At 41.0% G+C, this 25,594-nt stretch overlaps 1 protein-coding gene across 1 annotated transcript in view; it reads left to right on the forward strand.

The window, feature by feature from the left end:
• The window catches only part of ipo11 (importin 11), a 252,986-nt gene that overhangs the window by 142,345 nt on the left and 85,047 nt on the right, over positions 1 to 25,594 (forward strand). The window contains exon 23 of the mRNA XM_014171158.2: positions 9,910 to 10,070. Coding sequence (XP_014026633.1) covers positions 9,910 to 10,070 — 161 coding nt within the window. The remainder of the gene's footprint in view (positions 1 to 9,909; positions 10,071 to 25,594) is intronic.

Raw genomic sequence — 25,594 nt, forward strand, 5'->3', positions numbered from 1 at the left:
CAAATTCATGGACCGAGCTAGGGATGCAAGGACGGGCCATCCATGATATTAGTTTTTTTGAAGCTATACAGTTTGTTTACATTTACTTTGTTTACAAAGATTGGAGTAAAATAAGCTATTTTGGGTCCTGATGGGTATGACATTTGAACTAAGTTAATAAGGCATTTATAAGTTATATTCTTCAAGACTTTGAGTACATTCAGTATCATACATTTACAGTGGGTATCATAAGTATTCACCCTCCACCCCTTTGGATTTTTTCACATTTTATTGCATTAGAAAGTGGGATTGAAATAGATTGAATAGATTTTTTTGTCAATGATCTACATAAAATGCTACATTTCAATGTGAAAAACTAAAAAACTTGTTCTAATTTGTGCAAATTAATAAAAATGAAATAACTCCAATATAGTAGTTGCATAAGTATTCACCCTCTTTGTTTGGGCAGCCTAAATTAGTTCAGGAGTAAAATGTGGTACATCACATTGTTACATGGATAATTGGGTTGACATGGTTTTTGAATGACTACCCCTTCTTCTGTCCACCATACATACAATATCTGTAAGGTCCCTCAGTCAAGTATTACATTTAAAGCACCGATTCAACTACAAAGACCAGGGAGCTTTTTGAAAGCCTCATGAAGAAGAGCAGTGATTGGTAGATGGGTAACAATAACAAATCAGACATTGAATATCACTTTAAGCATGGTCAAGTTAATAATTGCAGGGCATTTGGAAAGTATTCAGACTTTTTCCAAATTTTGTTACGGTACAGCCTTGTTTTTTTCTCTCATCAATCTCCATACAATACCCCATAATGACAAAGCAAAAACTGTTTTTTATACATTTTTGCTCATTTATATAAAATAAACACATTTAGGTAAGTATTCATACCCTTTACTCAGTACTTTGTTGAAGCACCTTTGGCAGCGATCACAGCCTCGAGTCTTCTTGGGTATGATGCTACAAGCTTGGCACACCTGTATTTGGGGAGTTTCTCCCTTTCTTCTCTGCAGATCCTCTCAAGCTCTGTCAGGTTGGATGGGGAGCATCGCTGCACAGCTATTTTTCAGTTCTCTCCAGAGATGTTTGATCGAGTTCAAGTCAGAGACTGGTCCTGAAGCAACTCCTGCGTTGTCTTGGCTGTGTGCTTAGGGTTGTTGTCCTGTTGTAAGGTGAACCTTCGCCCAAGTAAAATGTTGCTCTTTTTCATTATGTGATATTGTGTGTAGATTGAGGATTTTTTTTATTTGTTTAGAATAAGGCTGTAAAGCAACAATGTGGAAGAAGGGAAGGGGTCTGAATACTTTACGAATGCACTGTATGCTGTGGATGATGTATTAAACCACCCAGATGCATCAAAAATACAGTCATCCTTCTGAACTAAGCAGCATGACTGGGGGGAAACTGCTCAGGGATGTCACCATGAGGTCATTGGTGATTTTAACATAGCTACGGAGTTCAGTGTCTGTGATGGCAGAAAACTGAGGGTGGTCAACAACATAGTAGTGAGTGGCGCCACAATAATGAACTAAATGACAGAGTGAAAAGAAAAATACAAATATAAAGAATAAAAAACTTCAAAAACATCCATCCTGTATGCTACAAGGCACTAAAGTTGTACTACGAAAAAACAAGGCAAAGTAATACACTTCCTGGCCTTAATGCAAACACAACACATCACTGATTAACTGCCTCCTTATTTTCAAGCATGGTGGTGACTGCATCATGGTATGGGTATGCTTGATATTGGCGAAGACTAAAATAAAAAGAAATGGGATGGAGTTGAGCACAAGTAAAATCCTAGAGGAAAACCTGCTCCAGTCTGCTTTACACCAGCAAACTGGGAGAGGAATTTACCTTTCGACAGGAAAATAACATATTGCACAATCCAAGTGTGCAAAGACTCAGCTGTAATAATTTCCAATGGTGTTTCTAACATGAATTATTCAACAGGTGGGTCTAATCCTGAATGCTGATTGGTTAAAACCATATTCCAGCTGGTGTCTATTCCACAAGTTAACACCAGTTAAATCTATGACGTTAAAATGCCAATTTCTCTGTTCCATCTGACTGTGCAATCCACTGTCTCATCAGCCCAGCCAGAGAATTTATAAACTTGATTTCCACTATAGAAAGCATCTAGACTTTATCTCACATTTCTTTTAGACTAACATTTAGTTTTCAGCAGAGGAGATTTGTATAAAACTTGCTGTCTCTCTCCGGTATTTGCAACATTGTTCCAATATTCAAACTCGACCTCCAGCTCTCCCATAGTAATGAACATGTCGGGAGTCAGGATGAGACTGACAAACAGGCAGCGCTTCTCAGCCTGTCGAAATCATGAATACAAAGAAATGTAAATTTAAAAAAGTTTAAATGAAATGAAGTGCAGCTAGTTTGCATTCTTTCCAACTTTTGATGTGATTGTGTTAGCTGTGTTGTTGGCTAGCTCCTCTGAACATTTTGTCCTGACGAGGGAGCATACTTTCTATGTCAGGTGAAATCGCGCCTCAATAGCTCATTGTTATTGATGTATCCAAACAAATGTCACTAGAAAACTGCTTATGCAAATGCTGACACTTTGCTGTTATCCTGGCTGCACTTTTTGACCTGACTTTAAGTTAGCTAGCAACCAAGGGATAAGAATGTTGCCAGCCGGTATAGCGATGGAAAATTTAGAACGAATGACTGGGTTGTGTCCATAGATACAGAACAAAAAGACTTAACGACTGGGTCGCGTCTCTGGCAACCGAAGCGATGGCACTAATGACCAGCCGGCTTGGGGAGCAACCCTCGATTTGTGTCGGGACTATATCTTGTGGAAGGATGAAATAGTGTGAATAAATTAATCAAAAGAACGTTATATTTATTAGTATTTACTTTTACCCCTTTTTCTCCCCAATTTCGTGATATCCAATTGGTAGTTAGTCTTGTCCCATCACTGCAACTCCCGTACGGACTCAGGAAAGGTGAAGGTCGAGAGCCATGCGTCCTCTGAAACACGACACTGCCAAGCCGCACTGCTTCTTGACACTGCTCGCTTAACCCGGAAGCCAGCCACACCAATGTGCCCGCACCGCCACAAGGAGTCGCTAGAGTGCGATGGGACAAGGACATCCTGGCCGGCCAAACCCTCCCCTAACCCAGACGACGCTGGGCCAATTGTGTGCCGCCTTATGGGTCTCCCGGACGCGGCCGGCTGCAACACAGCCTGGCATCGAACCTGGGTCTGTATTATCGCCTGAAGCACTGCGATGCACTGCCTTAGACCTCTGCGCCACTCTGTAGTCACAAAATAACGTTTTTAACGAAAATGTCAATCATTAGTTTAATATGTTGGTAACCCGTTGTATAAAAGTGATAATGGCTTCGAAGCCGTTGTTTGGAGGATATATTGGCTCAGTTTGCCAAATTCGTCTCGGGCCTAACACCCATGCCAATACATCCTCCAAACACCGGCTTCTCGGGCATTATCACTTAAATGACTCGGGTGAATACTTATCACATCAAGGTATATTAGTGTTTTTTATTTTATAATTTTTATTACACTTTGACATTGGTCTTTTGTGTAGATCGTTGACAACAAAAAAATACAATTAAATACATTTTTATCCCAATGGGTGGGTCTGGGCACACCCGTGCCTATACCCCTGTAACGATGGCACTGCTTGAAAAATAGATAGGCCCACCAACTCAGATTGAAAAAATTATAATTATTTGTCTTTTTACCTAAAAATGCAAACACCATTAGATATAATTCATAGCAAGCAGTGCACTGGTTTAGTTAGATTTCATTAAATATAATGACCTGTAATGACATTAACTCTCACGTGATGGATTGCCAAAAAGAAATAACTGAAAGCCACACCCCCAATCAGCCAACGAATATGACTGCATTGAGGGATATGTCACTGCTTCTATGGCTATATTTAATGTATTTATTTAACCCTTATTTTACCAGGTAAGTTGACTGAGGACACATTCTCATTTAAAGCAACGACCTGGGGAATAGTTACAGGGGAGAGGAGGGATGAATGAGCCAATTGGAAGCTGGAGATGATTAGGGGAAGAGCCAGATTGGGAATTTAGCCAGGACACCGGGGTTAACACCCCTACTCTTACGATAAGTGCCATGGGATCTTTAGTGACCACAGAGAGTCGGGACACCCGTTTAACATCCTACCCGATAAACTGCACCCTACACAAGGTAATGTCCCCATCACTTTACTGGGGCATCAGGATATTATTAATTTTTTTACCAGATGAAAGAGTGCCTCTTACTGGCCCTCCAACACCACTTCCAGAAGCATCTGGTAGCCCATCCAGCGACTGACCAGGACCAACCCTTCTTAGCTTCAAAGGCAAGCCAGCAGTGGCCTGCAGGGTGGTATGCACCATGCCACTGCCAATTTCATTTGTTAATTTAGCAAACAAGACAGCTCATAATCCAGTGCCTTTATCACAGCCAAGAAACCTATATTTTAGCTTACATTTTTCAAAATGCTAAATAAATAGCATGAGATTAGCTATAAAACTGAATATTTTTGTCTGCCCCATGGCAAAATGTGTAGAATTGCAGGAAATTGGCTTTAAAATTACAACATTTTCTCTCATCCTCATGGCAAAATGTGTAGAATAGCATGAGATTAGCTATAAAACTGCAACAACAGAAAAATATTTGTCAAATGGCAAAATGTGTAAAATTGCAGAAAGTGTGCTCCCTTCCCACCCAATCACAAAACATACCCTGCGTGGTGATACTCAGCACGTAACAGCAGTACCAGCTAAAACTAAAAACCAGCTAATCAGTTTAGAGTCACATTAACAATAGAAGTTATTGTTTTCTAATCCATTTTTGGATAAGTAATTTCTGTTGCATGTTAAAATGATAATTATTTCAGACATCGATAATGTTTCTTTATTTTGTTGCTGTGGTCACCTGTGCCTGTCGCCCTCATGTGAACACACTTGCCGCTTTGACTAGAGAGACAAATGGTGTACTAGGCAGGGAACTCTGCTCTATTCCGCTGGCTGTCTGAAAAGCACTTAAGAGTAACTTACATTTTACTTGGATTTCAGAGTTTATTTAAATAACTCATATGGCTATATATGTAATATATTGATGATAGGAAGGAATGTCTATCGATCTATTCATGTTTAATGGACATAGTGAGTACTGTAGAGCCGTGTCTCTGGAGGCCAACTTGGTTATTTGAGTGTTTGATCATGCAGTATTGGAATGGATTTGCATGGGATTAGTAGCGACTCCATGACAACAATATTTGCACATTATTATTAAAAAGATTATTCAAGCTCTGTCAAGTTGGTTGTTGATCATTGCTAGACGGCCATTTTCATGTCTTGCTATAGACTTTCAAGTAGATTTAAGTCAACACTAACTAGGCCACTCAGAAACATATGTCGTCTTGGTAGGCAACACCAGTGTAGATTTGGCCTTGCGTTTTAGGTTATTGTCCTGCTGAAAGTAGATTTCTTTCCTTCTAGTATCTGTTGGAACCAGGTTTTCCTCTCTGATTTTGCTTGTGCTAAGCTCTATTCCCTTTCCTTTTTATCCCCCCAAAAAAACCCTCTGTAGTCCTTGCCGATGACAATCATAGCCATAACATGATTCAGCCACCACCATGCTTAAAAATAGGAAGTGTCAGTGATGTTGGATTTGCCCCAAACATAATGCTTTGTATCCAGGACATAAAGTTAATTTCTTTGCCACGATTTTTGCAGTTTTACTTTAGTGCCTTATTACAAACAGGATGCATGTTTTGGAATATTTTTTATTCTGTACAGGCCTTTTTCTTTTCACTCTGTCATTTGGGTTATTATTGTGGAGTAATTACAATGTTGTTGATCCATCCTCAGGAGAAAACTATCACAGCCATTAAACTCTAACTGTTGTAAAGTCACCATTGGCCTCATGGTGAAATTCCTGATCAGTTTTCTTAATCTCGGGCAACTGAGTTAGGATGGACGCCTGTATCTTTGTGTTGACTGGTTGTGTTGATGCACCTTCCAAAGTGTAATTAATAACTTCACCATGCTCCAAGGGATATGCATTTATATTTTTACCCATCTGCCAATGGGTGCCCTTTGCGAGGCATTGGAAAACCTCCCTGGTCTTTGGGACTGAATCTGTGTTTGAAATTCACTGCTCGGCTGAGGGACCTTACATATAATTCTATGTGCGTGTTACAGAGAGGAGGTAGTCATTCACTGTCAAACACTGTTTTTGTCCATGCAACTTATTGTGACTTTTTAAGCAAATGTATACTCCTGAACTTAATTACACTTTGACATTATGGGGTATTGTGTGTAGGCCATTGACACAAAATCTAAATTTTCAATTCCGGTTGTAACACAACAAAAATGTTAACGTTTCAAGGGTTGTGAATACTTTCTGAAGACACTTTAAATATTCATGAAGCTAGCAGGGTTGAGATGCTGACTAAAAAGCTGCCTTGCATACATTATCATCATTAACTACATGTGCAGAGAGCAGATGCTATGAAATACATTGCCCACATTAACAACCTGTGCATAGCCCACGAGCCCATTCAATCCAGTCCTGTGGAGGTTTGAGTTCAAAACAAAAGATTGGGGAAATGTATTATTTTATTAACAAATAACTGCCCTTTTGACAAACAAATATGTCTGGAAAGAAATCTGGCCGCCCTCCGCTGAATTCTGAAAACCCTGATGTGGCCCTCGAGCCAAAATGATTTGTCACTTACACTACGAATACACATCGCATACATTATTGCTTGAATGGGAATGCGCATCGGATTCAATGGCAATACATCTTTGCCATTTTACCCCTCTTTCTTAAAGGAAATGTAGGATTTGTACATTCACATATGAATTTCCTTTTTTATCCAGGTTAGAAGTGCCCTTTATCTATCGCTCACTGCTTTGAGAATAGAGGTAGTCCACTAGCTAACTAAACTGGCCTATACTACACCTCTAAGAGAGATTCAGACAACTAGGCTAATGCATCCAACAACAATAACCTACAAAGTGCAGGGGAGGTTTATTTCTTTGTTAATTCACCTTATGACGCCTGCCAACAAAGGCGCATCCAATTTGTTGCGATTATTTTCCTCCTTCCGGTCCATTCACAAATGAGCAAAATGTTGTTAAATATGATTAAAATGTGTCATAACTATTAAATAACGTGCACAGAATTTGAAATATATGTTCACTCATATATCCCTTTCATACACAGACCAAATTCCAACTATTTTACCATGCCTACTGATATTTATAAAAGGGGTTCATACAAACATTTCCTTATGCTTGTGCTTCTCTCGGAACTAGAAGCACAAGCATTTTGCTACACTCGCAATACCATCTACTAACCATGTGTATGTGACTAATAAAATTTGATTTTATATTTTTTATAGGTAACATACCTCATCTTCTGTCTGAAATTGGTAATAGAGAATGCTGTGTGGTGTTCGCTTTGTGGCACAACAGATTCCAAATATCCTAATGTTATCTACAGTCAACATTTCGGCACGGTTTACATTTTTTCTAATATGCTAACACCACCGTTCATTCTCTGTGAGAATGCTAATGCTAACTGACGATGGCTTCTGAGTATTATACTACGTGAAAACAAACATTTACATATTTTTTGTAATATCTTTCAAATTCTGTTCACATAATTTAATCGTTTTGACAAATATAATTCATATTTAACAAAGTTTTACTTGTTTGTCAATCGGCCGGAAGGAGGAAAACAATCACGTTCGATCAGGAACTGGATCAAGTGGGTGGCGTCAAAAGCTGGATAGAGCTTTATTTTAAATTATTGATTGTTGCTAACAGAATTTGATTCCACCCAAAGTGAGTCTGTCTGCAGTGTGACAGAGGCTTGAAGTGGTACCAATCAATGTGCCGGAGTGGCCTACTCTACGTCCCTATAGGCCCTGGGAAAAATTCCAAATTAGTCACTATAAAGGACACAACCTTAGTATCTGGTAGGTGAGACTCATAGAATGATGTATGATTTGTATCTGATATGGTCAGACCCTTGAAGAGCATGTATGTCTAGAACCTTCCTATTTCTTGATTAGCAGATAGGACACACAGATGCACACAAAATATCCTTGAGTGGGAGCAAAGTGCTGTCTGCTGGATAGTCAGAGCTTGTTTTAGGGGGCTTACAGAAGAGCCCAGAGAGGGAGAGAGAGAGAGAGGGAGAGGGAGAAATAGAAATAGACAGACAGCATGAGAGGGAAGAGAGGCCAAATTCTGGGAAGGGAGAGGAGAGGGAGGGGATTTGAAAGGGTAAGAGGTGTGTGTTTCTGGGGATGCAAGCAGACTGCTATTCCAGGCGTTAGGAGCGGTAACCCTGTCACTTCACATTACCGTCAGACACAAGCTTCGTGTGTGTGTGTGTGTGTGTGTGTGTGTGTGTGTGTGTGTGTGTGTTTGGGAGGGGGGTTGGATCATCCACCATGACACTCCACATCACTGTTAAATTGAGCTCCTCGTGGCAATCTAGGAAGAGTTTGCTGACCTATACACACACCAGTATGGCTCTGTGGCTGTGGTCAGTTTAGTTATTGCACATCCATGGAAAGAAACCCTGTCAAAAGCAGCTCTTACAAGCCCATAGTGAGTCACATGATAAACAACAGGGTTACAGTAGCTGGGTTCCGTAATGATTAGTAAAGGTTCGTCATTAATCCCATCATCATGTATTTCTCATTTATATGTTAATTCCTAGTGGCTTGAATACTATCTGGGAGTAGCTAGGTTCCAGAATGATTAGTAAAGGTTCATCATTAATCCCTTATTCATGTATTTCTCATTTACATTTTAGTTCCCTAGTGGCTTGAATTGTTAAAAATATGCAGATTTCCGTATCAATTTCAATTAGATTTATTGATTGCTTTGTTGTATAGCTTTCTACTTTGTCTCATCAATGTTCTGTCGTTTGCTCCTTTTCTGTGGCGAGATGCAGATTCTCTTGATAGATTAAGGCTCCTAGGAGTCCGTCCCAATAGGCACCCTATTCCCTATAAATGCACTATTTTTGATCAGAGTCCTATGGGCCCTTGTCAACAGTAGTGCACTACACATAGGGAATAGGGTGCCATTGGGGACTCAACCCCGTTCTACTATACCTTTCTGTGCGGATTAACACTAAGGGCTGAACAGAGTAAAGGAAATGTAAATAATAATTGACATGAAAATAAGATTGTTGGTGATTAGACAAGTTTGTTACGCGTAATTGATCAGCGCTAATAATCCAGAAACATAAACACACAGCTGCATTCTCTACCTCTTGATGGTTTGTGTTTGCTTCAATCACTGAGCTGCAAAACTCCGTCACTAATCAGGTAGATGTGGAAAACACACTGGTGGGAAAAGTAGAGGGTGTGTTTGAATCATTTAGATGTTGGAGAATGTATTTATTATCATATTAACCCGTATGGTGCTGTAGTTAGGCAGGCTTGCAGGAGTGTGGTGTTTTGCTCGACTCAGCAACAGTTATTTTATTTTGATTTATTTAACCTTTATTTAACCAGGAAGGTTTGAGTTTCTCCAAGTGTTCTTGACTAATGTTGGATCGTGGACTGCATGACGGCGTAGTTTGTTCAAGTCCTTAGCTGTTCAAAATGTGCTAGTGAGTCAAATCATTGAGACTCACGATATCACTTGGTTCCTAGCACTGAAACGAGACATGGATCTTGGCAGTGGATGTTGATATTCCCTGGTCCTGCTGAGGGGTGGCATCCTCAAGAGCATCCATCCCTTAGTGCCAGGCCAGCCTCTCACTGCCTGGTGAGATAGGACCTTGCACACTGTAAAGCACACAGAGATTAGGAGTCTGTCTGGCTCATCTCTCCCTCCCTCTAATGTGATGTGTGTTTATCTGTTTCAGAGATGAGCTCAGAGAACCTGAGGACATGCTTCCAGATAGTCAACGCCTACATCTACCTGTCAGCTACTGACTTCCTACAGAACTATGCTGAGGGCCTGTGCAGATCCTTCTGTAATCTACTCAAAGATATCACCAACGAAGGACAAGTCCAAGTTCTGAAGGTAGTGTGTGTGTTTGTGTCTGTGCTTGTGTGCCCGCGCTTGCACCCTTTTGTACAATTGTTTTCACTCTGTTTTACTCTCCATTATCGATGTGCCGGTCGGCTTTAGGAATTTAATCATGGCTATTCTGAGAATTGTATTTCTGGGAAAACTCCACTTCTAACACGACTGTGCTGCTGCCTAGCATGAGTCCAAAGGGGGGGCGCTCTGCTCGCGCCGCCAATGCCAAATCCTTTCAGCCTCCTAAGGGGGAAGAGGCGCTGTCGTGCCTTATTCAAGACTGTGTTGTTGTGTGTACCATGTTAATTCCTTTGTGATGTGGACAGTGAGGAACTTGAAGCTCTCGACCCGCTCCCCTCCAGCCCCGTACTGTATAGTATTGGGGAAGAGAGGGATGCAGGCATCACAGAACAGATACAAGAACCACAAATCTCTTTCTTCCTCTAGAGCAGGGTTTCCCAAACTCAGTGCCATCCAGGCTCCCTGCCATCCAAGTCCTCTATATCAGGCGGTGTCAGATGTAGGCCCTAAAAATTGTCAGAGACTCCAGCCACACCCAAGTTATAGACTGTTCTCTCTGCTACCGCGAGGCAAGCGGTACCGGAGCACCAAGTCTGGAACCAACAGGACCCTGAACAGCTTCTTCCCCCAAGCCATAAGACTGCTAAATAGTTAACCAATAGCTACCGGGACAATCTGCATCGACTCTTTTTCCTTTAACTCTTTTGATTCTTCACAGACTCTGCTGCTACTGTTTATTGTCTTGTTGCCTAGTCACTTTATCCCTGCCTATATGTACATATCAACTTCAATTACCTCGTACCCCTACACATAGACTCGGCACTGGTAGCCCGTGTATATAGCCAAGTTATTGTTACTCATTGTGTATTTATTCCTCACGTTATACTTTTTTCTAATATTTTTGTTTTTCTCTCTGCATTGTAGGGAAGGGCCGTAAGTAAGCATTTTACTGTTAGTCTACACCTGTTGTTTACAAAGCATGTGACAAATAAAATGCGTTTTGATTTGGAGGCAGTATGAGCCAACAGTAGTGTACTGCACCAGTAACTGGGCAAGGCTTTGGGGTTATATCAGCAGTGAGAGTTAACGCTGTGCTCAAATTCACACTAAAAACAACAAGCACAGTGTTACTTGAACAAAGCAACTGCCCAGTATAAGGTCACTCTAATTGTACTGCCCAGTAGGATGCAAAGGTTGTTTCGCTCTGGGCACAGCCTGTACATAAAACTAATAGTTCAAATGAACATTGTACAGTAATGGGAGACCAATGCTGGTTTAATCTAGCTGTGGATGAGGACTATGTTTGATTTCCTCTTTATCTCGGTGGGCCAAAGACTAAATAAGACTACATATTTTACAAAGAAACAAGCAAATATTTTCCCTGCCTCCCCCCCAGCCTGTGCGTACAGTATGTCCATCAGTGTAACAGGGCAGTGAGGGGGAAAAACCTCTCCCTGTACCAGGAGTTCGCCTTCAGCTGTTAACACCGTGCTTCTACACCTGCATTACTTGCTGTTTGGGGTTTTAGGCTGGGTTTCTGTACAGCACTTTGAGATATCAGCTGATGTAATAAGGGCTATATAAATACATTTGATTTGATTAAATCAAAGAGGGAATAACAAGGCTGTGTGCTCTTTTAATACTGCATTGCTTTAGTGGGTCACCCTGATAGCTAACTCCCTCCCTACTTAGCTCCGCTTTCTCGCTCTTCCTTTCCTTTGTTTCCCTCCTTTTCCTCTCCATCTTTGCTTCCATCCATCCATTTTAGAATTTAATGGTGCCAAACATATGGAAACCATGATACATGTGTTTGATTCCATTTTTTCCAATCGGTTCCAGTAATTACCATGAGCCCGTCCTCCGCTTTAAAATCCCACCAGATGCCACTGGTCTCCATGTATACTGAACAAAAATGTAAATGCAACATGCAACAATTTCAAAGATTTTACTGAGTTACAGTTCATATAAGGAAATCAGTTCATTGAAATAAATTCATTCGGCCCTAATCTGGGGATTTCACATGACTGGGCAGGGGCGCAGGCATGGGTGGGCCTGGGCGGGCATAGGCCCACCCATTTGGCGGCCAGGCCCAGCCAATCAGAATTAAATTTTCCCGCATAAAAGGGCTTTATTATAGACAGAAATAATGTGCAGCACCGCCTCAGATGATCCCGCAGGTGAAGAAGCTGGATGTGAAGGTCCTGGGCTGGTGTGGTTACACATGGTCTGCGGTTGTGAGGCCGATTTGGACGTACTGTTAAATTCTCTAAAACAATGTTGGAAGCGGCTTGTGGTAGAGAAATTAACATTTAATTCTCTGGCGGAGATTCCTGCAGTCAGTATGCCAATTGCACGCTCCCTTAAAACTTTAGACATCTGTAGCATTGTGTTGTGACAAAACTGCACATTTTAAAGTGGCATTTTATTGGCCGCAGCACAATGATCGTGCTGTAATGATCGTGCTGTTTAATCAGCTTCTTGATATGCCACACCTGTCAAGTGGATAGATTATCTTGGCAATGAGAAATGCTCACTAACAGGAATGTAAAACAAATTTGTGCACAAAATGTGAGCGAAAATAAGCTTTTTGTGCGTATGGAACATTTCTGGACCCTTAGCTCATGAAACATTGGACCAACACTTTACATGTTGCGTTTATATTTTTGTTCGGTATATACTTGGTGATCTGGTTTCTAAAGTGATTGATGTGGTGTTCATAGCTGCATTGGCTTGTTCAGTGGGTTTGGGAGGCTGACGGGAACTTAATGAGAGGGGAGGACTAGAGGGAAGAAGAGAGAGTAGGAGAAGGATTAAGGGTGAGATGAGGTGGAGATGTGTACAGACTGGTCAGCACTGTCGATTTGGGAGTCGCCCCTCGGAGCAACAGGAGAGTAACGAGGGAAGGAGGGAGTGAGAGGAGGAGAAGGGTGGTGTGTGGTGGGCTCTGAAGGACAGAGTTGTGCGTGTCTGTGTTTTTTCTGTGGGGACAGTGTCAGCCACTTGCCTCCCTGTTGAAGAGGATGACTGAGGAGGAAAAGCAGCTCAAGTCTGCGATGCCAGTGTGAGAGACAGAGAGAGAGGCTGAGGCCAGGCACTGTGCTGCTGTGTCCCGCTGGCCCCTGAGAGAGAGGGAGAAAGCAATAGAAAGAGATGGGGAGAGGGAGCAGAGAAGTGGGGGAGACAGAAATAGTAAAAGAGAGAAAGTCGGGGAGATGGAGAGAGTAAGAAAGAAATGCATGAGTCTCGGTGTCAGATTACAGCCACCTGTTTGAATCCACTGCCATCTTGGATCTAGTGTGGAACAAGACAATCCTTGTATTCAGCAGATGGCCCACATCTCTCTCTTTTACCTCAGTTTGTTGCGTCAGTGGCCATTTGGCAATAGAGTGTCCAATTTTTTTATTTAATTGAGTGTGTGGAATAGTTCTAGATTAAAAACATTTTAAAATATATGGTACTTTTCTGTGAAAGCTTCTCTCCCTCCCCTCTTTCCCGCTCTCCCTCCATTCCCCATATATTCTTCATCAAGCACTATAACAAGCCATTACACAGAGTGTACAAAACACTGCTCTTTCCATGACATACTGACCATGTGATATCAGGTGAACGCTACGATCCCTTATTGATGTCACTTGTTAAATCCATTTCAATTAGTGTAGTTGGTTAAAGAAGGATTCTTAAGCCTTGAGACAATTGTGACATGGATTGTGTATGTGTGCCATTCAGAGAGTGAATGGGCAAGACAATAGATTTAAGTGCCTTTGAACGGGGTGTGGTAGTCAGTGTGGTTTGTGTCAAGAACTGCAACACTGCTGGGTTTTTATGCTCAACAGTTTCCCGTTTGTATCAAGAATGGTCCACCACTGTGGAACGCATTGGAGTCAACATGAGCCAGCATCCCTGTGGAACGCTTTCGACACCTTGTAGAGTCCATGCCCCAACGAATTGAGGCTGTTCTGAGGGCAAAAGGTGGTGCAACTCAATATTAGGAAGGTGTTCTTAATGTTTTGTACACTCAGGGTATATTTACCTTTAAGAGCTGTGATGTCTGGGTGTCTCAGTGGGAAATGCAAAAAAAATAACAACACTTTTCCAATTTTCACATGCATATTAATACATGTGTGAAATAATAATTATTACACATATACACACCAGTGGAGGTTCCTCAGAGGAGGATGGGGAGGCCTAAAATAGTGAAACATATGGTGAATATATTCACGTCACCAAATAATTTATTAAAACACACTGTTTTTGCAATGAAGGTCTACAGTACCCTCAACAGCACTCTGTTGGGTAGCACCATGGTGTAGCCGGAGGACAGCTAGTTTCCATCCTCCACTTGGTACAAAACCATGGTTCTCACCCCTTTCCATAGACTTACATATTGACAACTTCTGGAGGACATCCTCCAACCTATCAGAGCTCTTGCAGCCTGAACTGACATGTTGTCTACCCAATCAAAGGATCAGAATGAGTATAGTACTCAAAGCGTAAGCTAAAGCTAGTTAGCACTGCCGTGCATAAAATATGGTGAGTAGTTGACTCAGAAAGACAATAGTTGAACAGTTAACAAAGTCATTTCTTAAAAAATGGAGAAGCAAGAGAGAGAGCGAACTAGCTATATTGCAAATGCAGCTAGCTAGTTTAGCCTATTCAAACACCCAACTTAAACAGAGAGGGATGTTATGTTAGCTAGCTGGCTGTGGCTATCCAACACTGGAACTTTTCCAAGTCAAGTTTAGCTTTTGGTTTTATTAATTTGCCACTGGCCCTGCAGGTATAACTGGTCATCTGCTTGCATGCTCACTGTACACTGTACTACATGATTGTAGCGGGTTTACTAATGATTAGTTCTAGTAGCGATGTTGACTGACATTAGCTAATATGGTGACAACGATGTGCAGCGGTTAGCGGGTATGATATAAAGGTTTGGCTTGGAAAGTGCTTTTTTGCCTGGTCACAGACAGCTGCTGTGTTGTGCACTGAATTCCACAAGCGAAGGTGAAAGGAGGAGAGTACGTTGATGCGAGAAGGAATTAACGAGCAAAGTGATCATGCTGTTTGTATGTGGCAGCTATGAAAGGGAACTGTGTTTGCGTGTGATCAGGGGTGTATTCATTATGCCGATTATGTTGAATAACGTTTCTTAAAATGGAAGCAAATGGAATGAAACTGGGATAAACATACCTGAATTGGTCCAATAGAAACTCTCTTTTGCAACTGTTGGACTAATGATTACACCCTAGATCAGCTAGCTGCCGGCAAGAGTGTGCAAGGCGTTATTGAATGTGTCACTGTCTTTCAACTTGATTACTTATGTTTCTCTCGACCTCTGTACGTGGTAAACTTTCGTTCATAGGCTAGATTGTAGCAGCCTTACGATGGGTTTAGGAAAAATTAGTATCATGTAGTAACTTAAACCTATCGATGTTACATTAAGCTAAGTGAATGGAATATTAGTGACAGTCATCCAATATTCTGTCATAGAAATAAGGCCATGCTCATCATTTTGTTAAATTATCTTAAATGGCACCGACCGCCACTGACACACCATTTCTGAGGAAGGGTAGGGTAGCTACAGGAAGTGACTTTTAGTGGCGCTAATTAACTTGTTACTCCTCCAGTGCGGTTGTCGATAGCAACAGAGCAGAGGTGACGCCACTCGCTGCTAATTGACACACAAATTGATGAACAGAGACGCTGCTGTGTTTTTCTCAGCTAATGAGGGGAACTGAGGCAACTGATTGAGGTCAGAGATGTATATTTATAAATATGTCTAAATATATGGCTCTGGTTGAAGTGTTTTTTTTTTCTCTCATCCTGTTGTTGTTAGTGCTGTTTTTGCCTCTAGATCATTCTATAGGTTAGCTAGTTGATCCTGTCGTGCTGTTAACTTTCTACTGACACCTCGTCTACGGAGCACTATTGTCTACTACAGAAACTGAGTTGATGTGCAGCATGTCTGTAATGTACCAAAAGTTGCACATTCAGTGACTTGTTGGTGAAGTCATCACGTGTACATTGTTTAAAAGATCAGTTTGTTGACAGTAGTCTCGATAATAGCGTTTACTGTAGCCTTGGTAATAGCTTTAATATGATGTTACTCCTAAAAAGTTGATAGTTGAGACGTTATTTAGAGACCAGAAAGGGTCGACAAACATGATTCTAGATATTTATCTATATTGGAATATAATGTAGAAACACTACGTTCTTCTTAGTGAAGGGACATCCATCTTGCCTGCTTATCTTCCACTTTCCATGGGTTTGGAGTTGAATATTATGTCTATTAATGTATGTTTAATAATGTTTTGGCCTTTCTATGCTTTTTAGTAATAGACTTGACCTTTACCATTCCAATATACAGGAGCCTATAATTTCTTTAGAGGTCTTGCTCACCCTCCAAAGGGCTGCATACATACAAGCAATTTGTTTCCTTGGAAAAGCTCTTAGCCGCTCAGCCGTTACCACGTTGACAACCTACATCGTCATTCATTACCTTAAATAAAAAAAGTCAGCTTGCTAACTGTCATTTCTCTCCGACTTCAAACGCAATGAGGGAACTTTAAAAGGCTGATGGCATGAAATATGTTTTCCTTTATGATTTTGATATGCCTCCCTCGTTGTGTGTCTGGCATGTTTTGTTCTGACAAAATGAAAAAAACGATGTTATTGTTAGAGAAGTTAAGCTCCCCTGGAAAATACTAGGAAAGAGCATTAGTACGATGGCCATGCAGGATCTATATTGGAATTCCATTACCTGGTTGTGTGTGAATTTGTGTTGTGTTGTGTGTTTGTGTAATTTCTCGTGGAAAGATTCTGCGTGTAAACCGAAATAATCTGTCGGGACTGAATTAGTGATGGGGGGGAAAAGTCTATAGTTAAATATCTCAAAATTATTTTGGCTGATATTATATTGATTATTGACACTTTGTTTTTTCTTCTTCTAGGTAGCGTTAGCTAGCGCTAGTCAGTTGTACCTGACCAAAACGCCGGTATTTGTAATCCTATAGTTTATTCTCCATTTTATTTTAAAATAGTGAGCCAACATGTTTTCAGCACTTTTATTTCCATGACTGAGAAACTCATTTTCTCATCTCTCTGCACCAGATATACACAAAACATTAGGAACACCTTTATTAATTTTGAGTTGCACCACCTTTTGCCCTCAGAACAGCCTCAATTCGTCTGGGCATGGACTCTACAAGGTGTCAAGCGTTCCACAGGGATGCTGGCCCTTATTGACTCCAATGCTTCCCAGTTGTGTTAAGTTGACTGGATGTCTTTTGGGTGGTGGACCATTCTTGATACACACAGGAAACTGTTGTGTGAAAAACGCAGCAGCGCTGCAGTTCTTGACACTCAAACCGATGCATCCACTACCATACCCCGTTCAGAGGCACTTCAATCTTGTCTTGTCCATTCAATGGCGCACACACACACACACAATGGCATACATGCACAATCCATGTCTCAAGACTTAAAAATCCTTCTTTAACTTGTCTCCTCCCCTTCATCTACACTGATTGTAGTGGATTTAACAAGTGACATCAATAAGGGATCATAGCTTTCACCTCGTCAGTATACATGGAAAGAGCAAGTGTTCATAATGGAATCAACACTTTACATGTTGAGTTTATATTTTTGTTCAGTGTGTATGTATGTATGTATGATGCAAGTATGTATGTATGTATGTATGTACACTGAACAATAATTAAACACAACATGTAAAGTCTTGGTCCCATGTTTCATGAGCTGAAATAAAAAAATCCCAGAAATGTTCCATAAACACAAAAAGCATATTTCTCTGAAATGTTGGGCACAAATCTGTTTACATCCTGTGAGTGAGCATTTCTCCTTTGCCAAGATAATCCATCCCCCTGACAGGTGTGGCATATCAAAAAGCTGATTATCCTCTTCTGGATAGGACCCTTCATCTCAATTTCAGCCAAAAATGACTCACCCAAATCTAACTGCCTGTAGCTCTGGACCTGAAGCAAGGATATGCATATTATTGATACTATTTGAAAGGAAACACTTAGAGGTTGTGTAGATTTGAAATTAATGTAGGTGAATAAAACACAATAGATCTGGTAAAAGATCAAACAAACAAAAAAAGTGTTTTCTACATATATATTTTTTCTTCTTTGAAATGCAAAAGACAGGCCGTACATTGAAATGGGAAGCTGGGGATAATTTAGATGTTGTTCACAACAGGGCAACATGAGAGAGTGAGAGCTACATAATATTTAGTATGTCCCAGGTGTCCCTCACGAGTTTCCCCAAATATACCCAAGTTCCCTCCAAGTGGCCGAATTGGTCAATTGATACATTTTCAAGAGAACATAAAATGCTATGGTAATCAAAAATTAAGTTTACCCAGGAATGTCATAATGAATCATTAGCTTCCCTACATAAAAGGTGCTAACATGAGATGTAACGAGAACACTGATCCAATGCCTCCCAACACACAAGTGAACTATTTAAGATGAGGGTAAGTTAGCAGCCAACACTTTATCTAATGTCATAAGTGCACACACCACACACAAAGTGAATACTTTTTTAAAATGTACAATTAGACTATTTAGAACACCCACAGTCCTCTACACAAGATTGTGCTGCTTATGCCAAGTCCCATAGCAGTCTCTTTCTGCTGTGAAGCAGAAAGTAACTGCACAAGTAGTGCAGGTGATGGGATATTTCTTGTGGCAAGGAATACAACGACGCCTCCCCGCTGTACTCTTTTGGCCCTGAGGCACATTCAGGTCTGCAGTTATGTATTTTGGCAGGTGAACAGGAGTAGAGGGGACAGAAGGCGCTGCAGTGGACTTTGTGCCATAGTCGGCAAGCCCCTGGATGAGCAGCTCTCTGAAGGCTAGCTGTGTCATGGGGGTCTGTCCACAGCTCTTAGCCATTTCCTTCTGGAGGATGAATGCATTCACCACAGCAAAGTCGATGAAATGATAGAACAATGTCTTGTACCATTTCATTGTCTTGTGGAGAAAATTGTAGTAGCCTATCAGCGCGTTTGACATGTCCACACCTCCCATGCTCTTGTTGTAATCCTTTACAGCATCTGGAATGGGGCCATTTTTCTTGGTTCATGCCCCATTAGCTTCCTCACATGCCTACAAGTTTACATACTATTACTTGCCTGTTCTGAGAAATGAAGGCTATTCCATGCGAGAATTTGCTAAGAAACTGAAGATCTCGTACAACGCTGTGTACTTCTCCCTTCACAGAACAGCGCAAACTGGCTCTAACCAGAATAGAAAGAGGAGTGGGAGGCCCAAGGTGCACAACTGAGCAAGAGGACAAATCGTGTCTAGTTTGAGAAACCAACGCCTCACAAGTCCTCAACTGGCAGCTTCATTAAATAGTACCCGCAAAACACCAGTCTCAATGTCAACAGTGAAGAGGTGACTCCGGGATGCTGGCCGCCTTGGCAGAGTTGCAAAGAAAAAGCCATATCTCAGACTGGCCAATAAAAATAATAGATTAAGAGGGCAAAAGAACAGACACTGGACAGAGGAGCTCGGAGTAGGTGAACGGATGATTTCCGCATGTGTGGTTCCCACCGTGAAGCATGTGATAGAGGTGTGATGGCGTGGGGGTGCTTTGCTGATGACCCTGTGATTTATTTAGAATTTTCTGTAAATTAGCAAAAATGTATATAAACCTGTATTAGATTTTTTCATTATTGGGTATTATATGTAGATTGCTGACCATTTTTTTATTTAATCCATTTTAGAATAAGGATGTAATGTAACAAAATGTGGAAAAAGTCAAGGCGTCTGAATACTTTACGAAGGCACTGTATATTTCTTGAGGTTGTTTGGCATGTAAAAAGACTTGAAGATGAATGACTGTCAACGTAATTACATGCGTAGTTCACCACTGATGGAGAGGACACAGTTGTCACAAAAGATCAGAGGTATTTTCGGGAAGGTAGAAAGTAATTTGAGCAAAATATTTCAGTGAATCGATGATTTGTATCTTTTCAATAGATTTTCTGACCGATGCATCTTAAACATTTGAACCGGGGACCGATGTGTGTTTCTGAATCGTTACATCCCTATTAAAGAACTTAGCTCCCATTTGAGGACGGAAGCAGAACAACAGAGTGAAGAAGACTCAGCTCAGAGAACGTTTTCACCTTCTGTTCTCACTAGCCTCGGTTTTATTCATTTAGTGCACACTGTAGCAGAATGTTTTATAATGGAAAATAAAAACAGACGTTTATTAGATAAATTCAGGTAGGCCCTTCCCTGTTCTGGCTGTTTGCCCTAGTGGGACCACCCTGGCGGTGTGAATGCTCCCATTCGGTTTCACTTGGAACAGAACGGTGAGCTAGCAATCTGGATGGTTTCTCCACCCATCCACTGTTGATTGCATCACCAATCAACCCCCCCCAAAAAAAAACAGGTGTGTAACACAATTTTTACATAATTGTATGATGCAAGGAACCACTTTACAAGATCAAATGCATTATCTTTATTTTTTACCATAGAGAATCAGACAAAAATGTAGGCTACACTCTGCAGCATTGGCATATTCAAGCCTGTCTCAATATACAAAACTTCCTCTTTAAGGCTCTCGTGGAGGAATGGTTGGTCACCCTTTGTAGCCTATAAAATATTGTAACATTACAACCAAATACGTTATATGTTTTTATAAAATAATTCCCACCAGGGCTCAAAATTAAGGGTATCCTGTCATTCCTTGGACAATAAAACAATGTTCAAAAATAGATTCTGGGACAGATCCTAAATTCATACGACCACTGCACATTACAAAATGTAAAAAGAAATGAGGCTGATGCAATAGATCTGACTGTTTAACTTAATGTTGATAACCTTTTAGTTCTTCTTATGAATAACTGACGAATTTACGAACGCTCAACACCTGTTGAATATGGCCGGTGTCAGTAAACGTTAGAAAAAAACCGTAATTAAATCGTTGCCAGCAGCGCAGTTGCAGAGAACCAACGCTCTGAATAACACAAACTCCCTAACCAGTGCTGCTAAGGCGAATAAAATGGTCAGAGTGAGCGGTTCCCTCATTTGTGTCTGGAAGTAGCTAGCAAGCTAGCCAACGTTAGCCAGTTAGCTTGACTGCTGCTGTTAGGTCAGAACGCTCGGATCAACCCTACTCCTCCGCCAGAGCGTTCAGTGTGCGCTCTGAACACTCCGAGAGCGAAATGCTCTGAATTTACAAATGGACAATCTGACAATGAGTTTATGAATGCTCAGAGCGCCCTCTAAGCAAAATCTGGCACTACAGATTGAATTTATGACACACCCATAGTATAAACCAGCTTTTAGTCTTTGTTTTTTTAGTACATGGCCTCGTGAATCTAAATCGAGCCGGTCGATCACATATTATAAGTGCAACAATGCAGGCTACGTGCGACGGTTTCAAAAGGAAATGACCGGGAATACACCATTCTCAAAAGTGCACATGAGCGGTTTCCTGTGACAGTGATGAAAATATCTGTTAGAAACTAAGAAAGAGAGGGAGATCTAAAGATGCATCATCTAGCATGGGTTACTTGTATGACTAGAATTATGCCTTCATAATTTATGTCCAAATAACACCAAGTAGTTCGCGTTCATTATGCTCCCACAAAACGTGGTGGGGGGGGGGGGTGTAAAATCACGCCGAAAAGCAAAAAAAACCTAGTAAATAATCTATTTACGTTCGTTCAAACATGTCAAACGTTGTTTAGCATTAATCTTTTGGTCCATTTTTAACGTTAAACATCAGTAATATTTTCACACAACCTATCCTATGTCTAGATAAACAATTATGACAAACTCACGCTTCTCAGATTTATGCGCAGGTGCAAAAAAATGAAGTGACGACATGTCAACTTCCATGCATTCTAATTTGCTCTGTTTATCATAGACGCTTCAAACAACTTTATAAAGATCGTTGACATCTAGTGGAAGCCGTAGGAGTTGCGAAATGAATCCTTTCTCACTATGGTATCTATAAAACAATGACACTAAATAGTACAGTCACAAAATTCACATTTTTTTAAAATCTTTTTTTCACAGGTTTTTGCCTGCAATATGAGTTTTGTTATACTTACAGACACCATTCAAACTGTTTTAGAAAATTCAGAGTGTTTTCTATCCGAATGTGTTAATAATATGCATATCCTAGCTTCTGAGTTGGTGTAGGAGGCAGTTAAAAATGGGCACATATTTTTTTCAACATTTCTCAATACTGCCCCCTAGCCCCAACAGGTTAAAAAGTTAATTTCTTTGGCAACATTTTTGCTGTTTTACTTTAGTGCCTAGTTGCAAACAGGATGCATGTTTTGGAATATTTTAATTCTGTACAGGCTTCCTTTTCACTCTGTCAATTAGGTAGTATTGTGTATTAAATACAATGTTTAGCCATCAACAGATTTCTCCTATCACAGTCTTTCAGTTCTGTAACTGTTTTAAAGTCACCATTGGCCTCATGGTGAAATCCTTGAGCAGTTTCCTTCCTCTCCGGCAACTGAGTTAGGAAGGATGCCTGTATTTGTAGTGACTGGGTGTATTAATACACCATACAAAGTTTAATTAATAACTTCACCATGCTCAAAGGGATATTTAATCTTTATTTAATGTCTGTTTGTTCTTTTTACCCATCTACCAATGGGTGCCCTTCTTTGAGAGGCATTGGAAAACCTCCCTGGTTTTTGTGGTTGAATCTGTTTTTTGAAATTCACTGCTCGACTGAGGGGACCTTACCGATCATTGTATGTGTGGGATACAGAGATGAGGTAGTCATTCAAAAATCATGGCAAACACTATTATTGCACGCAAAGTGAGTCCATGCAACTTATTATGTGACTTAAGCAAATGTTTACTCCTGCACTTATTTAGGCTAACCATAACAAAGGGGTTGAATACTTCACCTTACCGTGAAATGCTTACTTACAAGTCCTTAACCAACAATGCAGTTCAAGAAAGGGTTGAGAAAATATTTACAAAATAAATTAAAGTAAAAGTTGTAAAATAAAAATAAAAAGTAACACAGTAACGAGGCTATATACGTGACTCACCACCTGGATAAAGTCTTGTGTAGCAAATTTTGAGACTCAGAGCTACAAAATGGTATATCATACACTGCATTTGCGGAATAATGGAAAAGTAATTCTGCTTTGAAAGTTGATCAACTTGTAAACTCACTTTTGAGAAAATGACCTTTAAATGTTTTGGTATCTCATGAAGAGCTCTTTGTCTACACTCGCTCAGCATCGTTCACACCCTCTTAAGTTTTAGCCCCACTGATCTCGTTTTGCTCTCGGAGCGCACACTTGACGCTCTGGCCAATGATTTGTTTACCTATGGATAACATGAAAACAGCCTAACCGGCTCTGCTGGCAACAATTTCATTCCGCTTTTTTGCAGATGTTTACTGACACCGGCCATATTCAATGGGTGTTGTACACACGTAATGTAACGTTAGCTAATGAGCCAGCCAGCTAACATTAGCTAGTTAAACAACAATGAACAATGCCACAGTGCTGAGCTAACCAACCAAGTTCAATGTTAGCTAGCTAACATTAGGCTCTAACAACAAAAGCAAATGGCTCTGGGATACGAATGTCAGCTAGGGAATCAACCAGCTAACGTTAGCTAGCTAGCTATCTAGGTAAACAGTGAACCTAGCTAGGTAAACAACGTTTAAGATCACACACGTCACTTAACGTTAGCTAATGAGCCAGCCAGCTAATGTTAGCTAATTAAACAACAATGAACAAAGTGTCAAATCATGTTGTTACTACCCTGCATGAATACGCCTCTGGGATATGAATAATAACGTCAGCTAGGGAGCCAGCCAGCTAACGTTAGCTAGCTAGCTAACAGTACACTTTAGCTTGAAATGAAACCACTTTCTGTCAAAATTAGAAGTGTGTAATATCTGAAAATGTATCTAGCTAACGCTAGACTATCTTACCTGCATACATCAACATGCATCATGGATGCGTCTTCCTGTCAGGAATGCCATACCATGGTTGCCCTTAGTTAGAAGATGTAATCCAGACACAGTTGTTTTCTCCATCTCTTTAGCTATCATACTCTAATTCCACTGATTTCAAAACTTGATCCTCCAGAAAGTGGAAAGCAACACTTATGCAGCTCCACTACACAATACATAAAAAAAGCCACGTTTGACAAGATTACTAACACAGACTGACGAGCTCAAATAGACAGACGCCTTCAATATGGCAGACCAATCCAAACTCCTTTCTCGGCATGTCCAACCCTCTCATTATCGCAGCCAATCATGGCTAGTGAGAAGGTTGTGTCCTTTTTCTGTGGTTCAACCAACAAGGCTCGTAATTTAACAATTGTATCTGTATTTACAGACGGCATACAAGTTTGTAATAAAGGCACATGAATGTCCGAGAAGGCATATCTACCAAAAAACGCATTTTGATAAATAAATGTAAAAAAAATGTACGTTCAAATGGCTCTCATGTGAAGTCGTGACTTAAGACATACGCCTAGTTTCCTGAATCGGGTCACATATACAGGGTGTACCGGTACTGAGTCAATAGGAAGGGGTACAGGTTAGTCGAGTTGTGTGCATGTAGGTAGGGGTAAAGTGACTATGCATAGATGATAAACAGCAAGTAGCAGCAGTGTAAAAACAAAAGGGGTGGGAGGGCGTGTCAAAGTAAATAGTCCGGGTGGCCATTAGATGAATTGTTCAGCATTCTTATGGCTTGGGGTTAGAAGCTGTTAAGGAGCCTTTTGGTCCTAAACTTGGAGATCTGGTACCGCTTGCCGTGCGGTAGCAGAGAGAACAGTCAATGAATTGGGTGACTGGAGGCTTTGACAATTTTTTGGGCCTTCCTCTGATACCGCCTAGTATATAGGTCCTGGATGGTAGGAAGCTTGGCCTCAGTGATGTACTGGGCCATACGCACTACCCTCTGTATCGCCTTACGGTCAGATGCCAAGCAGTTGCCATACTAGGCAGTGATACAACTGGTCTGGATGCTCTCGATGGTGCAGCTGTAGAACTTTTTGAGGATCTGGGGACCCATGCCAAATCTTTTCCGTCTCCTGACGGGTAAAAGGTGTTGTCGTGCTCTCATCACGACTGTCTTGGTGTGTTTGGACCATTACATTTACATTTTAGTCATTTAGCAGACGCTCTTATCCAGAGCGACTTACAGTAGTGAATGCATACATTTCATAAATTTTTTTCCCGTACTGGTCCCCCGTGATAGTTAGTCGGTGATTTGGACACCAAATAACTTGAAACTCTCGACCCACTCCACTACAGCCCCGTTGATGTGAATGGGGGCGTGTCCGGACCTCCTTTTCCTGTAGTCCACAATCAGCTCCTTTGTCAATCTCACATTGAGGTAGAGGTTGTTGTTCTGGCACCACACTGCCAGGTCTCTGACCTCCTCCCTATAGACTGTGTCATCGTTGTTGGTGATCAGGTGCAGAGGGAGGTGTTTAGTCCCAGTGTCCTTAGCTTGGTGATGA

The sequence above is a fragment of the Salmo salar genome, chromosome ssa24 (genome assembly GCF_905237065.1).
Source record: "Salmo salar chromosome ssa24, Ssal_v3.1, whole genome shotgun sequence".
NCBI lineage: Eukaryota > Metazoa > Chordata > Actinopteri > Salmoniformes > Salmonidae > Salmo > Salmo salar.